This window comes from Podarcis muralis, chromosome 5, assembly GCF_964188315.1.
Source record: "Podarcis muralis chromosome 5, rPodMur119.hap1.1, whole genome shotgun sequence".
Taxonomy (NCBI): Eukaryota; Metazoa; Chordata; class Lepidosauria; order Squamata; family Lacertidae; genus Podarcis; species Podarcis muralis.
Genome location: NC_135659.1, coordinates 50,792,723 through 50,814,668, shown reverse-complemented (window position 1 = coordinate 50,814,668; position 21,946 = coordinate 50,792,723). Strand labels below are relative to the sequence as shown.

The 21,946-nt window shown below is 44.5% G+C and overlaps 1 protein-coding gene across 1 annotated transcript; it reads left to right on the top strand.

Annotated features, from left to right (window-relative positions):
- Nucleotides 1-2,680: 2,680 nt before the first annotated feature.
- On the top strand, nt 2,681-21,491 carry LOC114599084 (uncharacterized). The gene is made up of 5 exons (XM_028733649.2): nt 2,681-3,167; nt 15,393-15,797; nt 17,980-18,294; nt 18,509-18,675; nt 19,925-21,491. The coding sequence occupies exons 1-5, from the start codon at nt 2,954-2,956 to the stop codon at nt 19,967-19,969; spliced, it is 1,146 nt and encodes a 381-aa protein (XP_028589482.2). The 5' UTR covers nt 2,681-2,953; the 3' UTR covers nt 19,970-21,491.
- The last annotated feature ends 455 nt before the right edge of the window (nt 21,492-21,946 follow it).

The following is a 21,946-nucleotide window of genomic DNA, read 5'->3' as shown; positions in this document are numbered from 1 at the left end:
GGATGTTGCTCTTAACTATTCCCTGGTTCCTACCATATTGTTTGACATATAAGAACCCATTTATGGACTTACCCTGTGACGATTATGGCTGCAGAGTTCATATTTTGCCATCACTATTGCATGTGCTCATTGTCACCCAATGGAGCTCTTTAGGGTGATGAAGGGCCTCCAGGGAGTGGATGTCCTAGAGCAGGGGTCGGCAACCCGCGGCTCCGGAGCCGCATGTGGCTCTTTTACACCTTTGTAAAAGGTGTAAAAGGCTCCGGGGCGGATACTAGCGAGGGGAGGAGGCGCATTGTGCGCCCCGACACTCCCCACTGTGGCGGGCGCTGTACTGGCTGTGACGTCGCATGGGGGCGGTGCGTGCGTTAGTCACGCACCATCCCGACGTCACCTTCTCACCCGCTGTCAGATCGGAGGGCAGCGGCGCACATGCTTTAAATGTCGCAATGGTTTTGCGGCTCCCAGGTTTTTTTTCTTTGGAAATGGGTCCAAGTGGCTCTTTTTGTCTTAAAGGTTGCAGACCCCTGCCCTAGAGCATGGGTATGCAAACTCAGGCCCGGGGGCTGGATCTGGCCCAATCGCCTTCTCAATCTGGCCTGCAGACGGTCCGGGAATCAGCGTGTTTTTACATGAGTAAAATGCATCTCTGGGTTATTTGTGGGGCATAGGAATTTGTTCATTTTTTCCCCAAAATATAGTCCGGCCCCCCACAAGGTCTGAGGGACAGTGGACCAGCCCTCTGCTGAAAAAGTTTGCTGACCCCTGTCCTAGAGCTTTCAAAGACCCATTGTGAGTAAGTTATCTGTACATTTTGCAGACAAAGTCACTCACATTCACACTAACTCAGATGCCACTGTTGTTACTGTGTCAGAGATGGGTAGGACTAGTGTATTGTTTGGTCAGATTCCTATGCTTACCTTTTGGCTTGTACAGTCTGAGCATTTGGATAACCTGTTTGCAGGTTTGAGGCCTGCAGGCAGTTCTGGGATAGATGAGGGGGGACAAGCTGAAGCTTAATCCAAAAAAGATGGAGATGCTGTGGATGGGGAAACTTGACTCCTCCAGAAAAAGGTTTGCAACTAATCTTAGACCAGATTGCACTCCCTGTGAAGGACCAAGTTCAATGACTTGGTGGTAACTGAGGATGCTCATGCAGCGATGGTGGCTAGAGGTGCTTTTTGCCAATTATATTTATTGATATTCCATAATTTTTAACAAATTGTCACCAAATTAATACAAATTCAATATAAAATTAAAAGTTGACTTCCCACCCACCCCAGATGTCTCCTCTATTTTCCTCCCTCCTTTGCTGCTCCCAATAAAATAACTTTTCCAGCCATCTTTTCAAAATACATTCATTCCTTCTCCTTACACATCACCTGTTCAATTACCAATTTCTGCTTTAGCTTTTATACATTGTTATAACTTGTCCTCAAAATAGTTGAGTAGGGTAAATCCTCTTCTTTCTTTCTATCTATTTATCTATCATAGTCGTTCATCAATTTTCAAACATTTCCTTCTGATGCCTCTTGAGTAACACTTTGCCTGAGAAAAACAGATCTTGCTTCCTCCCAGACAACATACACACATTCCTCCTTAAACATGGCCTTGAACATTGCTGTCTGACATCTGGCCCCATTAATCAACGACTCAGCCTCACTGGTGCGGAGGGTGAAAATGAAACCTCTAGATTTCTTTTGTATAAATATATAATATACATCCCTCCCCTCTAATGCTGCCAATCTCCCAGCGTCACCCACACTTCGCATTTCGCCAAATTTAATCCTTAATTTTACATACAACCAGGTCATTAATAAATAAACACAATCCATATCTCTTCTTTTCTGTCTGAAAGTCTCAGAAGCCGTCAAGATGGTATACACTGTGGTCCATCCTGTCCCTTTCACTGTTCTTATTTCCAGCTTCAAGATCTACTTCAGAGGCCTTGCTTAGTTACAGCCTACAACAACCATTACGTTGTTGGGCACACTCAACATTGCCTTTTTGCAGTTGGCACCACTGCTCTGAAATTCAATCCAACATAAAATCAACCATGCTCCAACCCTCAGCATTTTAGATGGTATATGATGAAAGCCACCATTTTGCCATTACCCCCCAGTGGTTAATAGTAAACTGAGCCCCCCAAATGGTGCTGTGTTCTGGTTTTTCTGTGAATAAATTATGTTGGGCTTTTTGTTCTTTTGGAACTGGCTTTTAGTAATATACAGTGTTTTTAGTGGTGTACAATCATATTTTATGGGTTATGTTTTGATGCGCATTTTGTAAGATGCTTGGTGGAGAAAGTCTCTTTAAAAAGCAAGTTGTAATTATTAATTAATCGATCAATCAATTCTTGTTAGAATGAACATAGCAGAGGGCATTAACATGCCTGTCCACATGCCAATATCACTTCAAGCTGGCACATACCCTAAACGCCTGAACTGGGCCATTGTTCCAGCTGCAGCTAGAACAATTTTGTTGACCAACTATCAAAAATAAGCTTGAAATATACATCGCGAAGTCCTGACTCACCCTCGCAGCATCCCATGATTTAACCTTGAATTGGATGGATGAGGATGTGTGTTAAATATAAGCGCTCAAGGGGTGGAAGGCGAAGGCCCCGTTTGGCCCTTCAGTGGGGTGGGAGCGCACTCGGGGGCGGACGCCGATGACTTTGCAGCGCCCACAAACTGAAATAGCACAGACTTTGCGCTAGGAAATACTGTAGACAAAACCCAACAGCCACAGGCGTTCCATCCAATAGAAGCCACTCCGGCCACTCGGCGGGGGAGGATCCACACGTCTTGCTTCAACTCACGAGGCGGGTTGCGCCTGGTGGGGCTACGCCGAGGAGGCGGAAGAGATGAACCCAGGATCCCGCCGGCCTGGTAGAGAGCGAGGGAGGGGGGGGGGCGCATCTGACACGCCCAGGCCGCGCGTGGGCTTGTGAATGAACCACGTGGCACAGACTCCTTTCCAGCTCTGGAGACGCGCCTGTGCCTGGGACTCTTCAGAGAAATTTAGCGCTTTCTCCGCCGGTTCGCTCGCCGCTGCCAGCCAGTCCATCCGGAATCAGCCCGGCATGGAGGCAACAACGCGCCGCTCCCCCTACAGCTTCTCCGCCGTTTGCTGCCTCCTCGCTGGAACCTTCCTGCCGCTGCCAGGTAAAAGAGCCTCCGACCGCTTCCTTTCGTCCTAGGTGGGACTCTGGAATCCAGCGCTCTTGCGGGAAAGTGTCCTGATCCTGAATGGGTTCTTGAGATCCCCTAGAGGGCGCGCGCTTGGGTGGCATCCTATAAGTCTCTCAGAGGAGCCAGGACCTACCCTGTGTTTGCTAATAACCCAGCTTTATTACCGCGTCTGATGATCTGGCTTTCTCATGTGATCGCCCTAGATTTTCCGCAGCCCAGGAGACAGTAATGCTCCCTGCGTGCTACTATCCTAAGGGACTCTGTAGCTTCGTTCCCACCCTGGACACCAAGGTGGGTTTTCCCCGCCCCCTTAGAGCGCAAGAACTTTCTATATCTGTCTGGAAACTCGTGAGCTTGAGGCGAAGTAGTGTCTGTCCAGATGGTGTCCTTCCTTGCGGCGGGGCCCCGGTTTCCCGGAGTTCCGCCGTCGGTCCTTGCAAGGTGTTGTGATTGTAGGTTTATAACATGAGAATGTCCGGGGTTTAAGGCTTTCTAGAACCCTTATTCTCGACTGATCTGGAATTTCGAAGTCCTGGAGGAGGCGCTTGGCCGGGAGAGAGAGCAGTCAGGAAAATGCACTCTGCATATGCTTTTGTAGTCCCGTCTTTTGTGAGTAGTTCTGCTTCACATTTCGAAATTCGGCGTTCAGAAATATTACAGTGATACCTCAGATTAAGAACTTAATTCGTTCTGGAGGTCCATTCTTAACCTGAAACTGTTCTTAACCTGAGGTACCACTTTAGCTAATGGGGCCTCCCGCTGCCACCGCGCCGCCATCGCACGATTTCTGTTCTTATCCTGAAGCAAAGTTCTTAACCCGAGGTACTATTTCTGGGTTAGCGGAGTCTGTAACCTGAAGTGTCTGTAACCCGAGGTACCACTGTACTGGGTCTGTGCCCCAGCTCAAATGAAGTCCTTGCTTGGATGGATCTAGTTTTCACACCCTTTTAATGTTTGATGGAGGCTCCTTGTGCTTTGCTTTCCCCCTATCCTTGATTCCCTCTCAGTTTCTCCCTGACTAGTTATTTATTTAGTCATTCAATTTATATCCCATCTTTCCTCCCCAAAGAGCCCAGGGTGGCAAACACATCAGACTTACACACACACACACCGGACTAAAAACAGTTAAAAACTTTCTCGCAACCGGTAATCTCAAGGTTGCCAGGAACAGCGCATTTCAGCCATCAGATGCCTGGGTAAACAGAAATGCTAAATTCCGCCTGAAAGTCAATAACAAATTAGGCCTTTCTGTTGTTTGTTTGCTGGTTGCAGACAAGTCTGAAACTATGATGTTTCCTCACCTCCTGGTGGGTGGGACAGTGGTGCTGTTAGGGCAGGATGCTGGGGCAGAAGTCCAGGACCACACTAAGACAATGATGTTTCAGAAGTTCTTAGATGGTGTTGGGGAAATCGTTAGTCGCTTTCTGCCCAGTGTGATTGATGTACCTTTTCAAGAAACTAGATCAAACTCCAGGATTCAGACATGCACTAGAAATAACTGGCAGAGCTGCTTGTTTTTATATCTGGGTTCGCCCCAATCAAAGCAGGGGTCTGATTTATAGAGCCGCCTGAAAAGTTTGTGGGGGAGGGGGTTGGTAAATGGGAAGATAATCAGCCATATTTTTCTTGCAGACTGTATGCACTGCAAATAACTGACATTGGCATGTGAGGGCAGGTGCGCCATGAACTGTTTTTGTGGATCAGTCAGTGTAGCAGACTTATTTGCAAGGCTGCTGTCTTCATTCTCACTCTGCTCCCAAACCTGAGAGAGGCTGCATTTGAATGTAACACTAAACCATGGCTTGGCACTGTGGCACAACTGGAACAAGTTGCAGGGAGCCTCTGGCTTGTATACTTTCCACAACCTGCATAGTCAGGAGGAGGATTTGGGCAGCATTTACTTTCAGTTTCCCAGAATCTCAGTTTGTCATTAAGAACTTAGGAAAATGCTTTAATATGCTTTGTTAGGCCATAGGTCCATTTAGCTCAGTATTGGCTACAGTGCTTGAACAGCTCTCCAGGGTTTCCAGCAGGGAGTCCCAGCCCTATCTGGAAATGCTGGGGATTAAAGCTGAGTCCTTCTGCCTGAAAAACATATGCTCTACCAATGAACTATGACTGTACACTGAGCTACAACCTAAGACAGTTGTTCTACCTGGCCTTTGGCTTGGAGTCAATTTGATTCCCTCCCCCTCTTTCTTTTTTCCTTTCTCCTCCTGTGATGAGGCTGCATTTTAATGTTTTAATGTTGTATTTTAATCTCGTTTTTTAAGTTGTATTCAATCAACTTGTTTTTATTATTGGTTGTTAGCCGCCCTGACTGGGGAGGGCAGGGTATAAATAAAATTTATATTATTATTATTATTATTGTCACTGCATCTGAACTGGTGGTTGTGGACTATCATGAATTACCTCCCGTTTCAAAACAAGTTAGCTTCAAATGGTGGGCTATGAAGCTGGTTTGTTAAAACTGACCATAATTTAAACCACAGATCTAACACAATGGTGAGCAGAGACTCTGGGTAAATTGCGGTCAAATCATCATCCCAGCTGCATGGGATGAGGGAGCATGCAAGCCTGAGTGCTAAATTATGGTTTAAGGTTGCATCTAAATGCGGCCAAAGCTGCAACAAATTTTACCAGACAAATCCACTTTGGGAGCAATAAAGGCAACCAGTCATCAAGTTACCATATTTGTTACAAGTCTCCTCCTTGTGCTAATTCTGGAAGGGAAAAATAAAAGCAAGCTGTGTGTTCTGCTGAAATTCTGCTTCCCTTGCGGAGCCGTCATGAGATAGCAGATCCAAGAGATGGTTCAGACAATCTCTGAGTTAGAACTAAGATAGGCCCAAGCAGCTTCTCTTTAAAAAAGTGACTGGGCTGAAGATGCTTAGATATTTTAAGTGTTTTTAAGTTCTGTTCCTGAGCCGTTGGAATGGCTGTCTCCAGAATTGCTTAGGACTCCCTGTGGCAGGAGTTCAAATTTGCCTGCCAGCTCAGTCTCAGCTAACCAATCAGGTACTCGTCTTGTTCAGTAGTGCCTTTCCCAGCTAAATGAAGAAACCCACTTCCTCCAAATGACTTTCAAAAATATAAAACTCCTCCTGAAAGTTTTTATTTTATTTTTTGGTCTGTGAATTTTGGCTTTCTCTCCTGAATGCCTCTGGCTGTGTCTGGGTAGTAGTTGTGTTTGCTTGACTTCTGTACATGCACGTCTTCAGCGGAGCCCTGATTTGCAGAGAAGCATAACGCTTAGTTTGTCACAGTTCCAGGCCCTGCTCTATTGCCCTGAGGTCACAGATACACTGGGAGCAGTGTGTAACACAGCCAACATGGGCAGTGTCTGTCTCCTCCTCTCTTCCCACTCCCACCCCAACGCTGCCTTAGTTCCTCTTGCAGCTTTGGAAATGAAATGGGACACGTTCAATCCAAGGGGCCTTGTGCAACAGAGGAAGAGACAATTGAATGTAGGGAAATGCGATGGGTGTCAGCCACTTCCAAAGCCTCAGGTGCAAGTAACTGGAGCAGGCTGCTGCTCTGTTGCTGTTGGAGAATTTGGGAAACAAAGTAAGGCTATCTCTTATTACAGTAGTTTTCAACCAGTGTGCCATGGCACCCAGGGGTGCCGCGGACAACACTGGCCTCTGGCCCTCTTTCCTTCCTTCCCTTCCTCCTCTGATGCCCTCTTGCTTCTGTGCCTTCCAAAGGCTTGCACAGCTGTTTGTTGCAGCAACCCTGGCTACAAACTCCACAGACAAATGGTGATTATGGGGCTGGCCGGGGGTGCTTCCCAGGCCCCTGTGGGGCAGTGTGAGGAGGCACCTCTCTTTGGGGCAGGGTGGGCAGCTCAGAGGAGGGGTGGCAGCAAGAGGGGTGGCAGCAAGGAGAAGGGAGAGGAGGATAAGGGAACACTCCACAAGGGAGGGTGTTTGAAAAGGCTGCAGGCAAGGGGTGACATAATTGGGCTCCTGAGCCCCACAGGGGTGCCACAGAAATAATGCAGTAGGTCAAGGGAGCCGTGGACCCAAAAATGTTGAAAACCCTGTCTTATTATACCACTCTTTTTGGTAAAGGTTCTTTCATGTTAAACAGAACATGTTGGTGGGGTGGCAGCTGAGAGTTGCTCCATTTTCGCAAAGCACTTCTGGGGCCAGTGTTCTGTGTTTGTGTCTGTGGATTAAATGTGTGTACAGCACAATCCTAAATCAGTTTCACTGAATTCAGTACGGCTTACTCTTGATTGAGTGGTGGATTATTACAGGCCAAGTAGCAGTGAAGAGCTTCTAGTCGATATTCTCTGCACCTCTGGAGTGTTAATGCAAAGTGCTAGCGAGGATGTACATGGGGATTCAATTTCTATATAATTTAAAGAAACACACAAATGGCCCATGCTCTTAATAGAACCTGTAGACCGTTGCTGAAAAGGGACAGTTCTAGGCTGCAGTTTGCCAGAGTTTCATATTTCATATCCAGGTCACACATCTATGTTTAAGTGTCCTATCCCTACTTGCAGTAAATGAGTTGGATCCATGTACTCTGCCTTTGGATATAAACACATGCTGTGGAATGAATGAGAGCATTCAGCATTCTGACGCACCTTGGCAAGCAACCAAGCTATTTCCCCAAAGGTGTGGGATACAAAGCTCTGGTGTGTGTTAGATGTTTTTGCGTGGGGGTGGGGTGGGGAATAGTCAATTAGTATTGGACCTTGTTATTGCAATACATCCTGTGTACAAAGAGTACAAAAAATTATTATTGCCTGCCTTTGATCATTTACCTAAACCAGGATGGAATTGTATGCAAATGTTCACTCCTCAGAGAAAAATTGGGATATAGATTTGATAGGCAGCATATTACTATTTACTATTGGTTAAAAGTCTAAACTGGAAGACAGAAAGTGCCTTGTTCACCTTGGTAATTTAACCACTGTATCCTCCTTACACAAGCTACTGTATCTTGTTCTCAGATCCACCATCTGCTCTATAGGTATAGTCAGTTATTTTTTTTCTAAAAAAAATGTTTAGGGGTACTCTCATTTTGACTCAAGAAAAACAAAATGTTTAGGGGTATGCGTACCCCTCGTACCCCCAGAAAAAAGCACTGGGTATAGTAATACTGACCTACACAGTGCTATTATATGGATTAGTTATTTATTACACTTGTATCCCATCCTTCATATAAGCAGCTGAAGGAGGCATACACAGTTATTCCCCAAGCTTTATCTTAAGAACATAAGAGGAGCTTGCTGGATCAGGCCAGTGGCCCATCTTGTTCTTGCAGTGGCCAATGAGCTGCTTCTGGGAAGCCCGCAAGTAGCACCTGAGAGCAACAGCCCTCTCCTCTCCTGCCCTTTGAGATAGGCTAATATCTCTCATCTCTGGCCCATAGATTACTAAAATAATGTAGGACAAAGTGCTACATAATACCTAGGTATTAAAATTGTCCTCCATGGGAGGGTGGACTATACAGTGGTACCTCGGGTTACAGATGCTTCAGGTTACAGGCTCCACTAACCCAGAAATAGTACCTCGGATTAAGAACTTTGCTTCAGGATGAGAACAGAAATTGTGCTCCAGTGGCGCAGCGGCAGCGGGAGGCCCCATTAGCTAAAGTGGTGCTTCAGGTTAAGAACGGTTTCAGGTTAAGAACGAACCTCCGGAACTAATTAAGTTCTTAACCCAAGGTACCACTGTATATTGTTAAGGTAGACAAAGTTATTTTCTATTATTCTGTGAGTCACAATTTCCTTTCTTTTTAAAAAAGAAGGTGTTTTCTAAGCAGTGCCTTGTTGCCTATGCCCACTTAGAGTCCATGGCCAGAATATGCGTTTCAGCTATGGCTTCCACTCTTTACATTTTTAGAGGGGTTTTTTTTTTAAGTAAAAAAAAATTGTTTTGATCAATCAAGTAAACCAATATTATGAACTCTCCTTGGGTGTGGTGTGTGAGAGTGCGTATGCTTTTTAATCAAGTGGGTTTCAGCTTCAATTTTCAATCAATCAAATTTGCACAGGCATATATTTTTACAAGGCTGCAATTGTTTTCTGTTGATTTCCTTGGGCGAAAGCCCCATTGAAATAATAAAAGGAATAAGTTTACTCAGAAGTAGGTTCCAAGGAGGCCTGAGCCCAAGGAAATCGGCAGACATTAGCCGTACAGGCTTCTCAGAAGCCTCCTCCCACAAGAAGTAGGGATGACCAGTGACTTGGCTTTAAAAGAGGATTAGACAAATTCATTGAGGATAAAGCTATCACAGCTACTAGCCACATTGGCTATGTTCTACCTTTGCTGTTGAAGGCAGAATGCTTCTGAATACCACTTGCAGGGAACTGCAGGAGCGGAGGGTGCTGTTGAGCTCAGTTCTGCTTGTATGCTTCCCAGAAGGCATCTGGTTGGCTACCATGAAGACAGGATGGTGGGCTAGATCAGGGGTGAGCAACCTTTTTCAGCCGTGGGCTGGTCCACCGTCCCTCAGACCATGTGGTAGGCTGGACTATATTTTGAAGAAGAAAAATGAACGAATTCCTATGCCCCACAAATAACCCAGAGATGCATTTTAAATAAAATCACACATTCTACCCATGTAAAAACACACTGATTCCCGGACCGTCCGCGGGCCGGATTGAGAAGGCGATTGGGCTGCATCCGGCCCCTGGGCCTTAGGTTGCCTACCCCTGGGCTAGATGGACCATCCAGCAGGATCTTCTTAAAACTTTCTCAAAATCCATCATCATCAGTGCTTTTTTCCCTAGAAAAATAGGTGCCAGTATTCACCATGAAGTTGTTACAATAAGTGCCACACTTTTTAACAACAAAAAAGGAGCTGCCAGCACTGCAGTACCCCCTGGGGAAAAAAGGACTGATCATCATCACCATTTATTAAACTTATTAGTCACTTGTCACACAAACATAGAAGGGATCAGATCTCCCTCACCACCCCTGATTTCATCAGTGATGATGACTCCATTGCGAAAAGAAGGCCTTTTTTCTGCCGCAGAGCTACCCATTGCCACCCAGAGCTCTGTGGCCTTTCCAAGTGTCACTGTAGGAAAGGAAATCTAGTTCAAAAGGTCCTGGTTTGCTTTTCCAAACAGACTTAGAATTGCAGAAAGTTGGGTGAGCAACAAAGGTAGTAATAGCAGCAGAATGACTCTCAGCAGTGACAGAGGCAGCAGATGCAGGGTGGGGCATTATTGGCAGCAGGTATGGTGGTTACTTTAACTCAGAAAGAGATTGATGCTTGTCCAGGCTGCCTCAGCTTCCAAGGTGACTTCCACCTTGATGGCTTCAAACAGGAGGTTGTGGGCAGGCTGTACCAGTGATATAAGCTTTTCAGAGTGCACAATAAGCAGCCAGCTAATCAGCTCATCTAGAATTGCACATGTTTAAGTGGGAGCACCGCAAATAACAAAAACAAAAAACTTCTCACAGGTCTTGAATTTATTTCAGCTGGGCTTTGCGGCCCTAGTTTCAATCCCTAGGTCTACGTTCCTTGCTTGACCAGCTTTCTGTCTGGGCCTTATGACAGAATACAAGCTCATCTCCTGTATGTACTTTGCAGTGTGTTCTATAACAGACTACTATGTGTAGAAACAGAGAAAAGGACAACCTCTTCCAATGACCAGAGAGTCTCTCAGGGAAATTTTGCGTGCAGTATGCTCATTATGGGAGAGATTAGATGAGTAATCTAACTGCACTGTTCTGTAGTTGAAGAAAGGCCATGCTTGACCAGTAGCTCAAAGTAAGATTCTTCTGCATATTGATCAGTTGGGTGACAGTAGCCAGTAAACAGGAAGGAGATGTTTAGATTGAACATAATTACATTGCTGTGAAGGTAAATATGTCTTTTTAGGTCTGGTTCAGACATAACAGGAAGCCATGGTTTCCTGTTACAAGAACAAGTTGTGGTGACCTTTATGTACTTTCTCCTCCCAGCTTTTTTGTTTTGTTTTGTGGCAGTAAAGAAATTAGAAGCTTCTGCTTCTAATTTTAAACAAACCACAGTTCCCCATCATGTCTGAACTTGGAACTGTGGTTTCTATAAAAGTTGGAAGGGAAAGCTGCCAATTTTCTCCTCCCGTGAAAAGAGAGTGAGGAGCACATGAGCCTGAGACTTGTCTTGGTCCATTCATGTAATAAAGCATAGTTTCCTATTACAGTGGTACCAAAACCATACTTAAACCAAGGCGCAGATTCCGTTCTTAAACCGAGGTAAAGTTCACAAACCGGGACACTACTTCCGGTTTTGTGGAGATTGTAAACCGACTAGTTCGTAAACAGGGCTGTTCTCAAACCAAGGTACCACTGTGTATCTTACATCTATGTAGATTAGCAGCAATAGGATGAACTATTACTCCCCTGGGCATGTACCTTGTGAGAGTGACAGGTGCTCTGATTTAGAGTATTGATCACTAGCCAGCCTATTTATGTGGAAGCACCATAATGACAATTGCAGTGATCTAGACCTTTGTGTTTATTGATTTGCATGAATGAATATTTTCTGTAATTAGCTTTCTTTCCTTTAGCCTTTGATTCTTGCATCTTTGTAAATGTCCCAATGGACCTTAATTAGACAGAAAGGGTAGGTTTTACAATGACTGGGGTGTTTGCAGGTTTTTTCCAGAAGTGTTTCAAATATACACAATTTCACTTAAATGTGTGGTTCCCCAGAACGTAACCCCCCGCGTAAATGTGGGGGTTGCCTGTATGTTAAGGTAAAATATCACATGTTGCAAGTTGGGTTTCAACACAGAGCTGCTGTTTTCAGAGATGTTTCTTGCAACAGGTAGTGCCACCCTTAGCCAGATTCTGTGGTTCGCTGGAAGCACTTAGAACACCCAGAATAGTAAACAAATGTTGGTCCCCTGGAACTGGAAGCTTCTGGGTGTGAACACATAAATAGTACAAATGAGGTTTACTGTCTGCAGTCTTTAAGGTTGCCACTTTTCTATTATTATCTTTTTCATGACTAAAGGTTTAATTTATCACATAATGATTAGTTACGCTTGACAGGAAGAGGTAGCCTTTACCCAGAGCCTGGCTCTGCTTCCATCTGCTGCATATTGCATGAGTTGGCTGTACCCCAGTTTTAAGGCTCAAAATCAGCAAATTGTTTCTCAGTTCCCCAGGTTGGTGTGAGACCAGAAAGACTCAGGTAGGCAAAGGACTGTAGAAATGTAAGGTTGAATGTTTAATCTCTTTCACATCCTGCAGCTGCAATAAAAACGGGACTGTGTATGTGATATACTTACTAAACATGCTTGCTTTATTTATTCTGGCATGCTACTTTGGTGTTACTTTTTATAACAGCCTATGCCAACCTGGTGTTTTGGACTACAACTTCTCCATTGCCCTTAACACTGCTCCCTAAAAGATAGTGTTGAGGGGAAGGTAGGATGTGGCATTTAACTGCAGGAGCCAAAAAAGAAGCGGTCCAGAACAGAAGTGAGCATTGTGTGAGAGGCAGAATGCCCATCTCCAAGTATGAGAACATCCACTCAAAGCTCTGCAGGCTTCTAAGTCTTGTGGAGCTTTCACATCTTTGTCAGAGTTGTCTTTTCTGCCATTGCAGCTTTTTTAAAATGTGAGTTGATATGAACTGAATGATGCAGAACCCATAGACAGAATAATCAGTGCTGTTAAAAAGTGTGGCACTCGCTATAGCAACTTCATGGTGAGTACCAGCACCTATTTTTCTAAGGGAAAAAAGCACTGAGACAAATGACATCATACTGTGATGTGACTGCAAATGTGCACAGCTCAGGATAAGAGAGGGTTGGCATCTTAATATTGTACGCTTGAGTGGTTGAAGTGGAGAAAGAAACTGCTTCTGCCTAGATTAATATTTCCACCTAAAAAACCCATGGCAACTATTGGCTCATGATAAAGTTTTATCAAGTGATTGCTGCATGCTAATGCAAAGGAAAGAGTTCTTTGTTCTAACTGGAAAAGTATGTTTCCTTTTGTGACTCCTTTGTTTTCTGAGCTCAGGGTACCTGCAGTCTTTTCTTCCAAGCCAAATGCATGTCATGGCAGTTATTGAAAGATGAAAACTGCCCTCTTAAGGACTCTGTCAAATTGCCTACCAAGGGAGGCCAAGATGCAAAGGTCCATAGGACTGGTTTATAATATTTATTTTTATTTAATTAATTAATACAAATATAATTCAATGTGTATTGAATAAAGAAACAAAGAAACAACAAGTTTCATGGAAATTGAACATACACATACACAAACAAAATGAATTTCCTCCACTTGGATGCCTTGCAGGTTCAAAATGAGCAAACTAGTTACTTGACATGTATTAAAAAGCACCTTCTCTCATACTAATCCAATGGGATTTGCTAAATGAGCCAGAGGTGGTATGTGTGTGATTATAAAGATGGTTAATGAGCAGTATTCATTCTTCTTGGATGCCTTTTAGAAGGGTGCAACAGCTGGTTGTCAGAAGGGTCACAATCACAAAGCCCTTGACATCCACATGTGTAAAGCAGAACTGGCCAAGTACCGGTACCTCAGTAACAGCAAGGCAACAAAGGACAAGGCCAGGATCCTGTTGCTACTGCTGTGCTGTAGATTACCACCAAGCCCATGTCAGAGTAGCCAAAGACTATCACCAACCTTTCCCCGTCCTCAGGATGGAGGGTTTAGTCACAGTCTGGTGTGTTATGTTTACTCTGATAACTGTAGGTAAAAGCTTAAATTCAAAAGGCATTGGGGGCTGCCTTATGATAGAAGCTATCTCATGCACACACCATACTCCCCAGACAAACATTTTGGCATGCTGATGAGACTTGGCATGCTGTTTTCCCCATAAGTCATTATCCTGAGCCTGCTGTGTAGGTGTGTTGAGTTTGGGTGAAGAAGCCAGCCCAGTTGTGCTCCAGCATGAGGGTTCTTTCAGCAATGCAGAGGAACAGCTGCCTCAGCAGAGACCAAGACTGGAATAAAATGAGTAAAGAGTTATTGAGAAGCTGTAATTCTGTGGTTTGTGGGTGGAGAGTGTGAGTCCAGTTTTAACTCCTGCTTTACTGTGTGAGCAAGTGGTGTGGGACTTCCTCCCATGCCACACTTAACTGTCTTATTTGCTGTTGATTCTTCAACACTGTATGGGACGTACGAGATCCTTCATTCACGCTGAAGTGATTCTTCTGCAGAGACAGCAATGGCTACCAAGCATACTTGATTCAAATTGTTTTGGGTTGTTCCCACCACCAGTTAAGTCCCTCCCCTTGATTTTTTTTGCACTTCTGAAAACTCGGGGGTTCACCTCCAAGCCTGCTATCATCTCTCTCTTGTGAATGGATGGTTCCATTTTGTGTACACCAGGATCAGTACTTAAAGAATGAGGTCACTATAAATATATTTGATTGCAGAAGGACATGAGATTCTCAAATTGACTTGAACTTTGAGATCATAAAAACTTGTTTTTCAGGGGTGTTAGATTTCAACCTTGGCCTACTGTATTTTTTGTCTTTACTCCTTTTTCATACAGTGGTACCTCTGGTTAAGAACTTAATTCGTTCTGGAGATCCATTCTTAACCTGAAACTGTTCTTAACCTGAGGTACCACTTTAGATAATGGGGACTGCCACTGCCACTGTGCCGCCGCCGCGCGATTTCTGTTCTCATCCTGAAGCAAAGTTCTTAAACCGAGGTACTATTTCTGGATTAGCAGAGTCTGTAACTTGAAGCGTCTGTAACCTGAAGCGTCTCTAACCCGAGGTACCACTGTATTTTGCAAGGAAGCAACCTCACAAAATGTTTTGGTCTACATAGCTTCATTGTTATCTTTGGAGGTGGGGAAATAGCGCTTCTTCAAATCCTTGACTTTGTAACTCTACTGATTTCTCTCTCTGATTCTTTACCCAACAATGATCATCAGTGGCCGTAGGTACCTTTCCTACTCCAGTATGAAGCTCCAATACATTGGTTTGTCATACTTTGTATGTTTGAGGAGCAGAGGGTGAGGTTTGGAGAAAATTATTTCCATTCTGCAGAGAACTGGATGGCTGCAGTGCGACTAGAGGAGGAGGTTAATAGAAGAGGAGTTTCCTCCCCACCCTGTAATTGTAATTGATTTGTCCTGTGGGCTCTGTTCCTTCCCTTTCCCTCTTATTTTCCCCTTGCTGGAAGCAGCTGACCTTCTGGGCATGTGTCTGTGATTTTAGCTTCCCTCTGTTTGTTTTTCCTGCATTAGGAGATGGGCAGAATTTATCATCAGCTCAATCTGGCACTGTGTCACACTTCGTGCTCCCTCACACGGAGGCTGGCGGCCCTGGCAACTGGACAATTCCCCCTACTGCCATAAGTGTGGATGGCAATGCCACCGTTGCTTCACAGTTAAATGTCAGTAGCTCAGTCCCGCTTGAACCTCTGGCACCTACTGTACACGGCTCCTTAAGCACCACAGCAAGACTACAGAACACAACGCATGTTGCCAACAGTAGTGCTGACATCCATTCACTTCCTGCTGCAACTACAAACTTGGTTGAAGTGAACCAGACCCGTCTGAATGATTCCGAACCCATCAGTACCACAGCCTGGGTTATTTCCAGTACAAATGTCATGTCTACAGAGCCCTCTCAGCCAAAGGAGGTACAAGGTAAGACCTGGTAGTAGTCAACCATTTCCCATGGAATGTTGCTTAATTCTCAAGCAACTTGGGTTGTGTACACACAACATTTTGTTCTGTCATCAAAGGAGACTGAATGCTTGCGTGTGTTTTTTCGATATAGTCCTTGCACAATCTAGATCCTACTGCATATTTTTATTTCCCTGAAAAGTATTTCTTGAGAAACTGGTTTCATTCCAAAAATAAAAGCTCATTGTGGATTGATTCTGCAATACCTCACATTTGTAACAAGATGTAAGCAATCCTGGCACTGGGGGTTGTATCCATACCTGCAATTATGTTGTGGGTGTGCATATACCAAGACTGCAATCATTGCTTCCTTCTTCAATCACCTGAGGCATGTGTGGGGAGGAAAACATATAGATAGCCTAATCAAGGGGAGGGTTTTCACCTACCCCTGTAGATTGAAAGCCACATATTGAGAACAAGCATAAATGATTCCCAATGGAGAAACACTACATATCTGTGCTACAAATGGGTTAGTGAGTGCACAGCCTTGGGTAGACTTTTCTATTGACTTTATTAGGTGGAATACCTCAGAAAGTTTTTTGGCTCTAGTACCATGTCCCATACCTGCCAAAATTGGAGTGGAGAGAATAGAACACAATCTGAGTAGAACTCCCAAGTGCCTGGAATCATAATTAGATGTTTCTATAACCTAGGCATAAATATTACCTCTTCAATGACAATTATAGTTCTGTTAACACAGGATATTTATTCAATCCCTCATGTAAACTTCAATACACTTTGAAAACCCTGCAGTTTTTCATAAAATGGAAGGCAGATAATTCTGGCTTGTTGTCAAGCAGTAAATGGAGAACAGAAAGTCAGACACCTGGGCAAATGCCTTGCTCCATATATATATAAAGTTATGGCATAACAAATTGGAATAATTTGCTATGCAGTAAATTAAAATATAAACAAGGAACCACAGAAAGAGGGAGAGGGGAGTCTAAATAAGTAAATGATTTTCTGCAAATTAAATTAATATTTATATTTATTTTGTATATTGTAAAAGCTTATAAGTGTATTTTTAAAAAAGTTATGGCATTGTAACAAAAATAGGGAAAGTTATTTTCAACTTTCTTCAAAGGATGAGAAAATCACAGCAAGATGTGCTGCAGGGTTCTATATGATTAGCAGGAACTATTCCATACTGGGAGTCCAGGTGTCCATGAAGGCAGAATTCTTTCTCTGATTGTTCTTTGACTACTTTTTATTGGTTTTGGTGGCTTTAGGATAAAGAGCAGTTTCTCTCAGGGAACCATTGTTGACAGCGGGAGGAGGGGAAAGCTCTGTGTCTGATGCGTCAGAAACAAATGATGCAAAACACATATTGACATAGGCATTGATCTGTAGGCATCTATCTCTGATGTGCTTGGGCAGGCAATTGATTGCTGATGCTGTAACGCTCCAAGAGATTCCTCTATGCACCATGCAGTGGGGCTTGCCTTTGAACTTCCTTTTCCTGTATAGGGTACGCTATGCTAATTCACCTTCCCCCGCCCCCTTGGGCCACATGATAAAAGAAAAGCTAGGCTGTGTACACGCCATATATTTAAAGCACATCTCCACCACTCAAGAATCCTGTGAACTGCATTTTGTTGAGGGTGCTGGGAATTGTAGCTCTGTGGGGGCAAACTACAGTTCCCATGATTCTTTGAGGCGGGGATGATCTCTGACTCCTGGCTTGTCTCATATAATTGAAAAAGTATGTTTGGAACTAAAGATTTGGTTTCTAGGATTTCAGTCAGAACCCTCTTCTAATTATTTTGTGTAGATCAGTTTAGCTGTCTCAGTTTGCACCCTAAGATTTCCAGGCTCTGCAGCTGAAAAACCCAGATTCTGCCAACTGACTAATCTAAGAACGGATATTTTCTGCACAACACGTCTCAGAAAGCTTGCTATTGTAAGACAAACTATAGCAAAGGGCTATGAGTATCCACTAGTGTGTTTCAGCCATTGATCTAAATCTCTTTGCCAGTTTGGTATACTTTGTTCTGGACTCTGGGTCTGCTCCACCCATGTGCTAGAATTGTAGTAATAGAGAGGAAATGATCATGCAGGATTATTTTCATTTGTTCTTGCACATCAAAGACCCAGGATCCTCGCTTGATTCACTTGTGGGTGTCTCTCTTGTCTCTGCCTCCAGGGCCAACATCTCCTTCCCAGCCAACAGCTTCCGCACTCATCACCTCGGGGCCTACAGAAGGGAGGCCAGAAACTATGTCGGTGGCAAACCCTGATGCTGTCACAGAGGGGAGCAGTGCCGAGTCCACCTTGGCTACAAATGCAACTGATACGGATGGAAGAGTGCTCACAGCGAGTGCCTCTAGCACTACCATATTAACACCAGGCATTGTCTCCTCCACACTCACATCTCCCAGAGTCCCACCAGTGGAAACAGAGCAACCAGCTAACCACGTGCAAAAGAAGGCCTCTACCACAGACGTGGGAGATGGCGAAGGTACTCACTAGGAGCTCTTATTCCATGCAGGTAGAAACAAGGATAGAGAGCAGTTTGGGAACTAGATATATAGTGGAGACAAAGGTATATAAAAATGTATTTGCGACAGAACAAGTTTTGACTTTTGAAGTGCCTAGTAATTGTATGGAATTGCCATTCTGGGCCAGGAACAATAATCCATGTTTGGCTGACTGACTTTTTTTCCTTCCTGCAGACCTACCTAGTATACCAGAAGCCAGCCCAATAGGTGAGGACCCTCTGGTGATTGCAGTCATCTTCATCTTCATCGTGACAGTGGGGATCCTGGCTCTTATGGGGTTCTTGCGGTACCGACAGCGCAGTGGCCAGCTGCAGTTCCGGCGGCTCCAGGATTTGCCTATGGTTTGTGCCCTCGATTAATCCTCCTCGCTTAGACCTCTAACCTGGACTTCACAGGCTCTTATTAAAAGATAGGAAGCTAACCATTGATCTGACTTGGCAGAAGGCAGTCTAGCTCAACCCTAACTGGCAGTGGCTTTCCAGGGTTTCAGACTTTGGTTTCTCCCAGCCCAACAGGAGGTGGCAGGGATTGAACATGAGGTCTTCTGCATTCAAAACAAATGCCCTACCATGGAGTTATGGCCCTTTTCCTTCCTCTGCCTTGAGTGCCCTGCTCTGAAATGAAGGTTTTTTTTAAATATACTTTTCAAATATCATGATCAGAATGCATTTGAAAAGGCTATAGACTCCATAAGTGTTAGTCAACCCTAACTAGGGTAGCATTCAAGTGTAACCTTTTGTGAAGGATTCAATTGGACTTGGGAGGAGAACATCTCTAGTGTCTTCTACTCCATCATTAAGGGTGATTGGATGAAGTGCCTCCAGACCACATGGAGGGACCATTTCAGAGAGGGGGGGGCTTGAAAATGGCACCATAGATTCCCCCCACAGTAAGAGTGACAAAGGTTAGGACCCCCCCCCCCCAATTTAAGTTGAATGAGCTCTCCAGCTGTGGGCCTTCACATTAGGGCATCTCACCTGGAGCATGGCCTAGATGCCAGTACACAATAAATCTTATCTGTCTGCCTCTCCTGAGGCTGCCCATCTCTTTCAAATACAGCAGTAGTCTGATAACAGCAAGAAGGTTACTTCAGAGTGTCTGTGGAATGGGGCAAGTCATAGAGTGCATACTTGTATACCTGAAGAAGTGTCTCCACCCCCATCGTTCAGCCCAGACACAGAGATCCAGCTCTGAGGGCCTTCTAGTGGTTCCCTCAAATCGAGAAGTGAGCTTGCAGGGAACCAGGCAGAGGGTCTTCTCAGTAGTGGCGCCGGCCATGTGGAATGCCCTCCCTTCAGATGTCAAGGAAATAAATAACTCTTTGACGTTTAGAAGACTTCAGGGAAGTTTTTAATGTTTGATGTTTCATTGTGTTTTTAATATTTTGTTGGGAGCCGACCAGAGTGGCTGGGGCAACCCAGTTGGATGGGCAACATATAAATAAAATTACTGCTAGTGCTGCTACTACTACTTGTGGCATGGGCTGAGGGCCTGTGTGCACTGCTTGCTTTTATGCCCTTCACCTACTCCTGCTCCTTCAGGACTGTGCAAAATTAACAAGGTCTCCCTTTCCCCCCTTTTTGCTTACAGGATGACATGATGGAGGACACACCTCTTTCCCTCTACAGCTACTAAGCAGTTGGAAGACAATTTTCCTATTCAGATTCTGACCAGCCAAGGGAGGCGTAAAGGCTTCTGACCGGGAAGAGCATCCTCTGCAAGATGCTGCCCTGATTTCCCATGACTATAAAGTTGTGAGTCAGCTGACTTAGTCTACAAAGAGACTTGTTTTTTCTTTCTTTTTTGGGAATTGGCACCAGCCTGACCTAGTCCTTTCCCTGTCCCTTTGTGCTCCTTGTGCCTTGTGTTCAGAGCCATGCAGCTCTCGGGGAAATGGACTTTCGTTCAGTGACCGCACTAACTCTTGTTCACATTGCCAAGGGAGGCCTTGCTTGGATTTTGAAGAGCTGCACTGTGGGATTCTTGCACAAGAAGTGAAGCAGCTGTGGAGGCGAGTCAGCCCAGCGCAAAACCGCCGAGTATGTTACATGTGAAAGGAGATGCAACCCAACTGTGATTTGGAGGCCTAGTTGGCTCCTTCCTTGAGTTTTACATATATACTTTTAAATTGCACTTCTATTTACACTTTTTATCAATCGGATCCAAAGGTGTTCCAGAGAGTCTAGCAGGAAAACAGGGAGCAGTGACCCCATATTTGCCATAAGAGCCCTGATCCACCAGACCAAAAATCCATTCAGCCCATCATTCTGCTTCCCATATTGATCAGTCACAATCCTCCAGGAACCTTGCAAACGGGGTTTGAAGACAGTAACCCTGAGCCAAAGTTGTTCCCTAGCAAATGGTCTTCAAAGATATTGCATAGCCTTATTGCTGAGGAAGACGTGCTCTGGCCCCCCAATTATTGCTGTATTTCAGGGGGAATAAAACAGTATTTTTGGAGTTTCTCCAGAAAATTCTGCCACTGTTCTTGGTACCAAGGTGTGGCACAGGAGATGCCCAGCAATTATACCAGCCCAGTTGTGCCCAGACACTTGTCCAACAACAGCTCAGATCAATGGGACTCATATGTGTACTCAATGCCGCCACTGGAAGCTGTATCTAACTGTTGTATCGCTTGCTTGTTTGTTAGATTCATATTTAAATAGTCCTGGCAACCGTCTTCGTGTGGACTCTTGGCAGTTACCTCCTGCTGTTTGCACAGAGCGTTCATTCCCCACCTTGTCCTCTCCTGTTACTTCTTTACCTGCTAATCCTAGAGGAATTACTTGTGCCTTGTTTGGATGAAGAAATCTAGATTCACCAACCCCTTACTTTGCTGCACAATCCCTAATGTTGTGCATCTTATCTCCCAGACTAGTCCTAACCAAAGATGGGACAGACCAATTAAGCTGCAGTGTCCCTTTTATGTCTGCTTAGGAGTGTACCTTTTACTTCTTCATTTAAAATTACCTTTATTCCACCCTGTATCCTCTTTTCTCCAGCTGTTTTCTGTTTCTCCCATTCTGTTTCCCCTCACTTCCTCCACCTGACATCTCTCATTTACATCTTTAGCTTTCTGAAGGCTTTTCCAGAACATAACACCTTTGTGTTTGGACTGTTGATTGTGGGTCTACAAATAAATTGGTTTTCCTCTAAATAGGCTTATTTCCTTTCTTGCTTGAAGCTTCTCAAGTTGGTGGTTGGATGAGATAAGAGCCTTTGCTTGGGTTTTCTGCAACACCCCCAATTTGCATCCCAGCAAACTGGAGGAATTATGTTGCTGCTTCCCCTTCACATGCCTGTATAAAATAAGGAACAGCATAGATTATTCAAAGAGGAGCTAGAGAGAGCATGCCAGGAACAAAGCTCTAAAGGTTACTCTTTAAATCCTTACACACACCATCTGATTTGTAAAAGGGAGTTTTTATTCAGTGGGCAATCATGCAGGGGAATCTCACTGTGACTAAAGGGACTAGTTCTAAGAACATGGGATTTTCTTGATCCATCATTCCAAGATAGGGGTACCCCAAACATTTATCTAGTTAGGAAAGCTACCTCTGATGGAAGTTTGAGAACCTCCGCAGTTAAAACTCAAGGTGTCACACTCTTGGG

Coding starts and splice junctions, on each gene's coding strand:
- LOC114599084 (XM_028733649.2), top strand. CDS start 2,954: ATGAACCACGTGGCACAGACTCCTTTCCAGCTCTGGAGACGCGCCTGT. Junction 3,168..15,392: donor AACCTTCCTGCCGCTGCCAG/GTAAAAGAGCCT, acceptor TTCCTGCATTAG/GAGATGGGCAGAATTTATCA. Junction 15,798..17,979: donor TCAGCCAAAGGAGGTACAAG/GTAAGACCTGGT, acceptor CTCTGCCTCCAG/GGCCAACATCTCCTTCCCAG.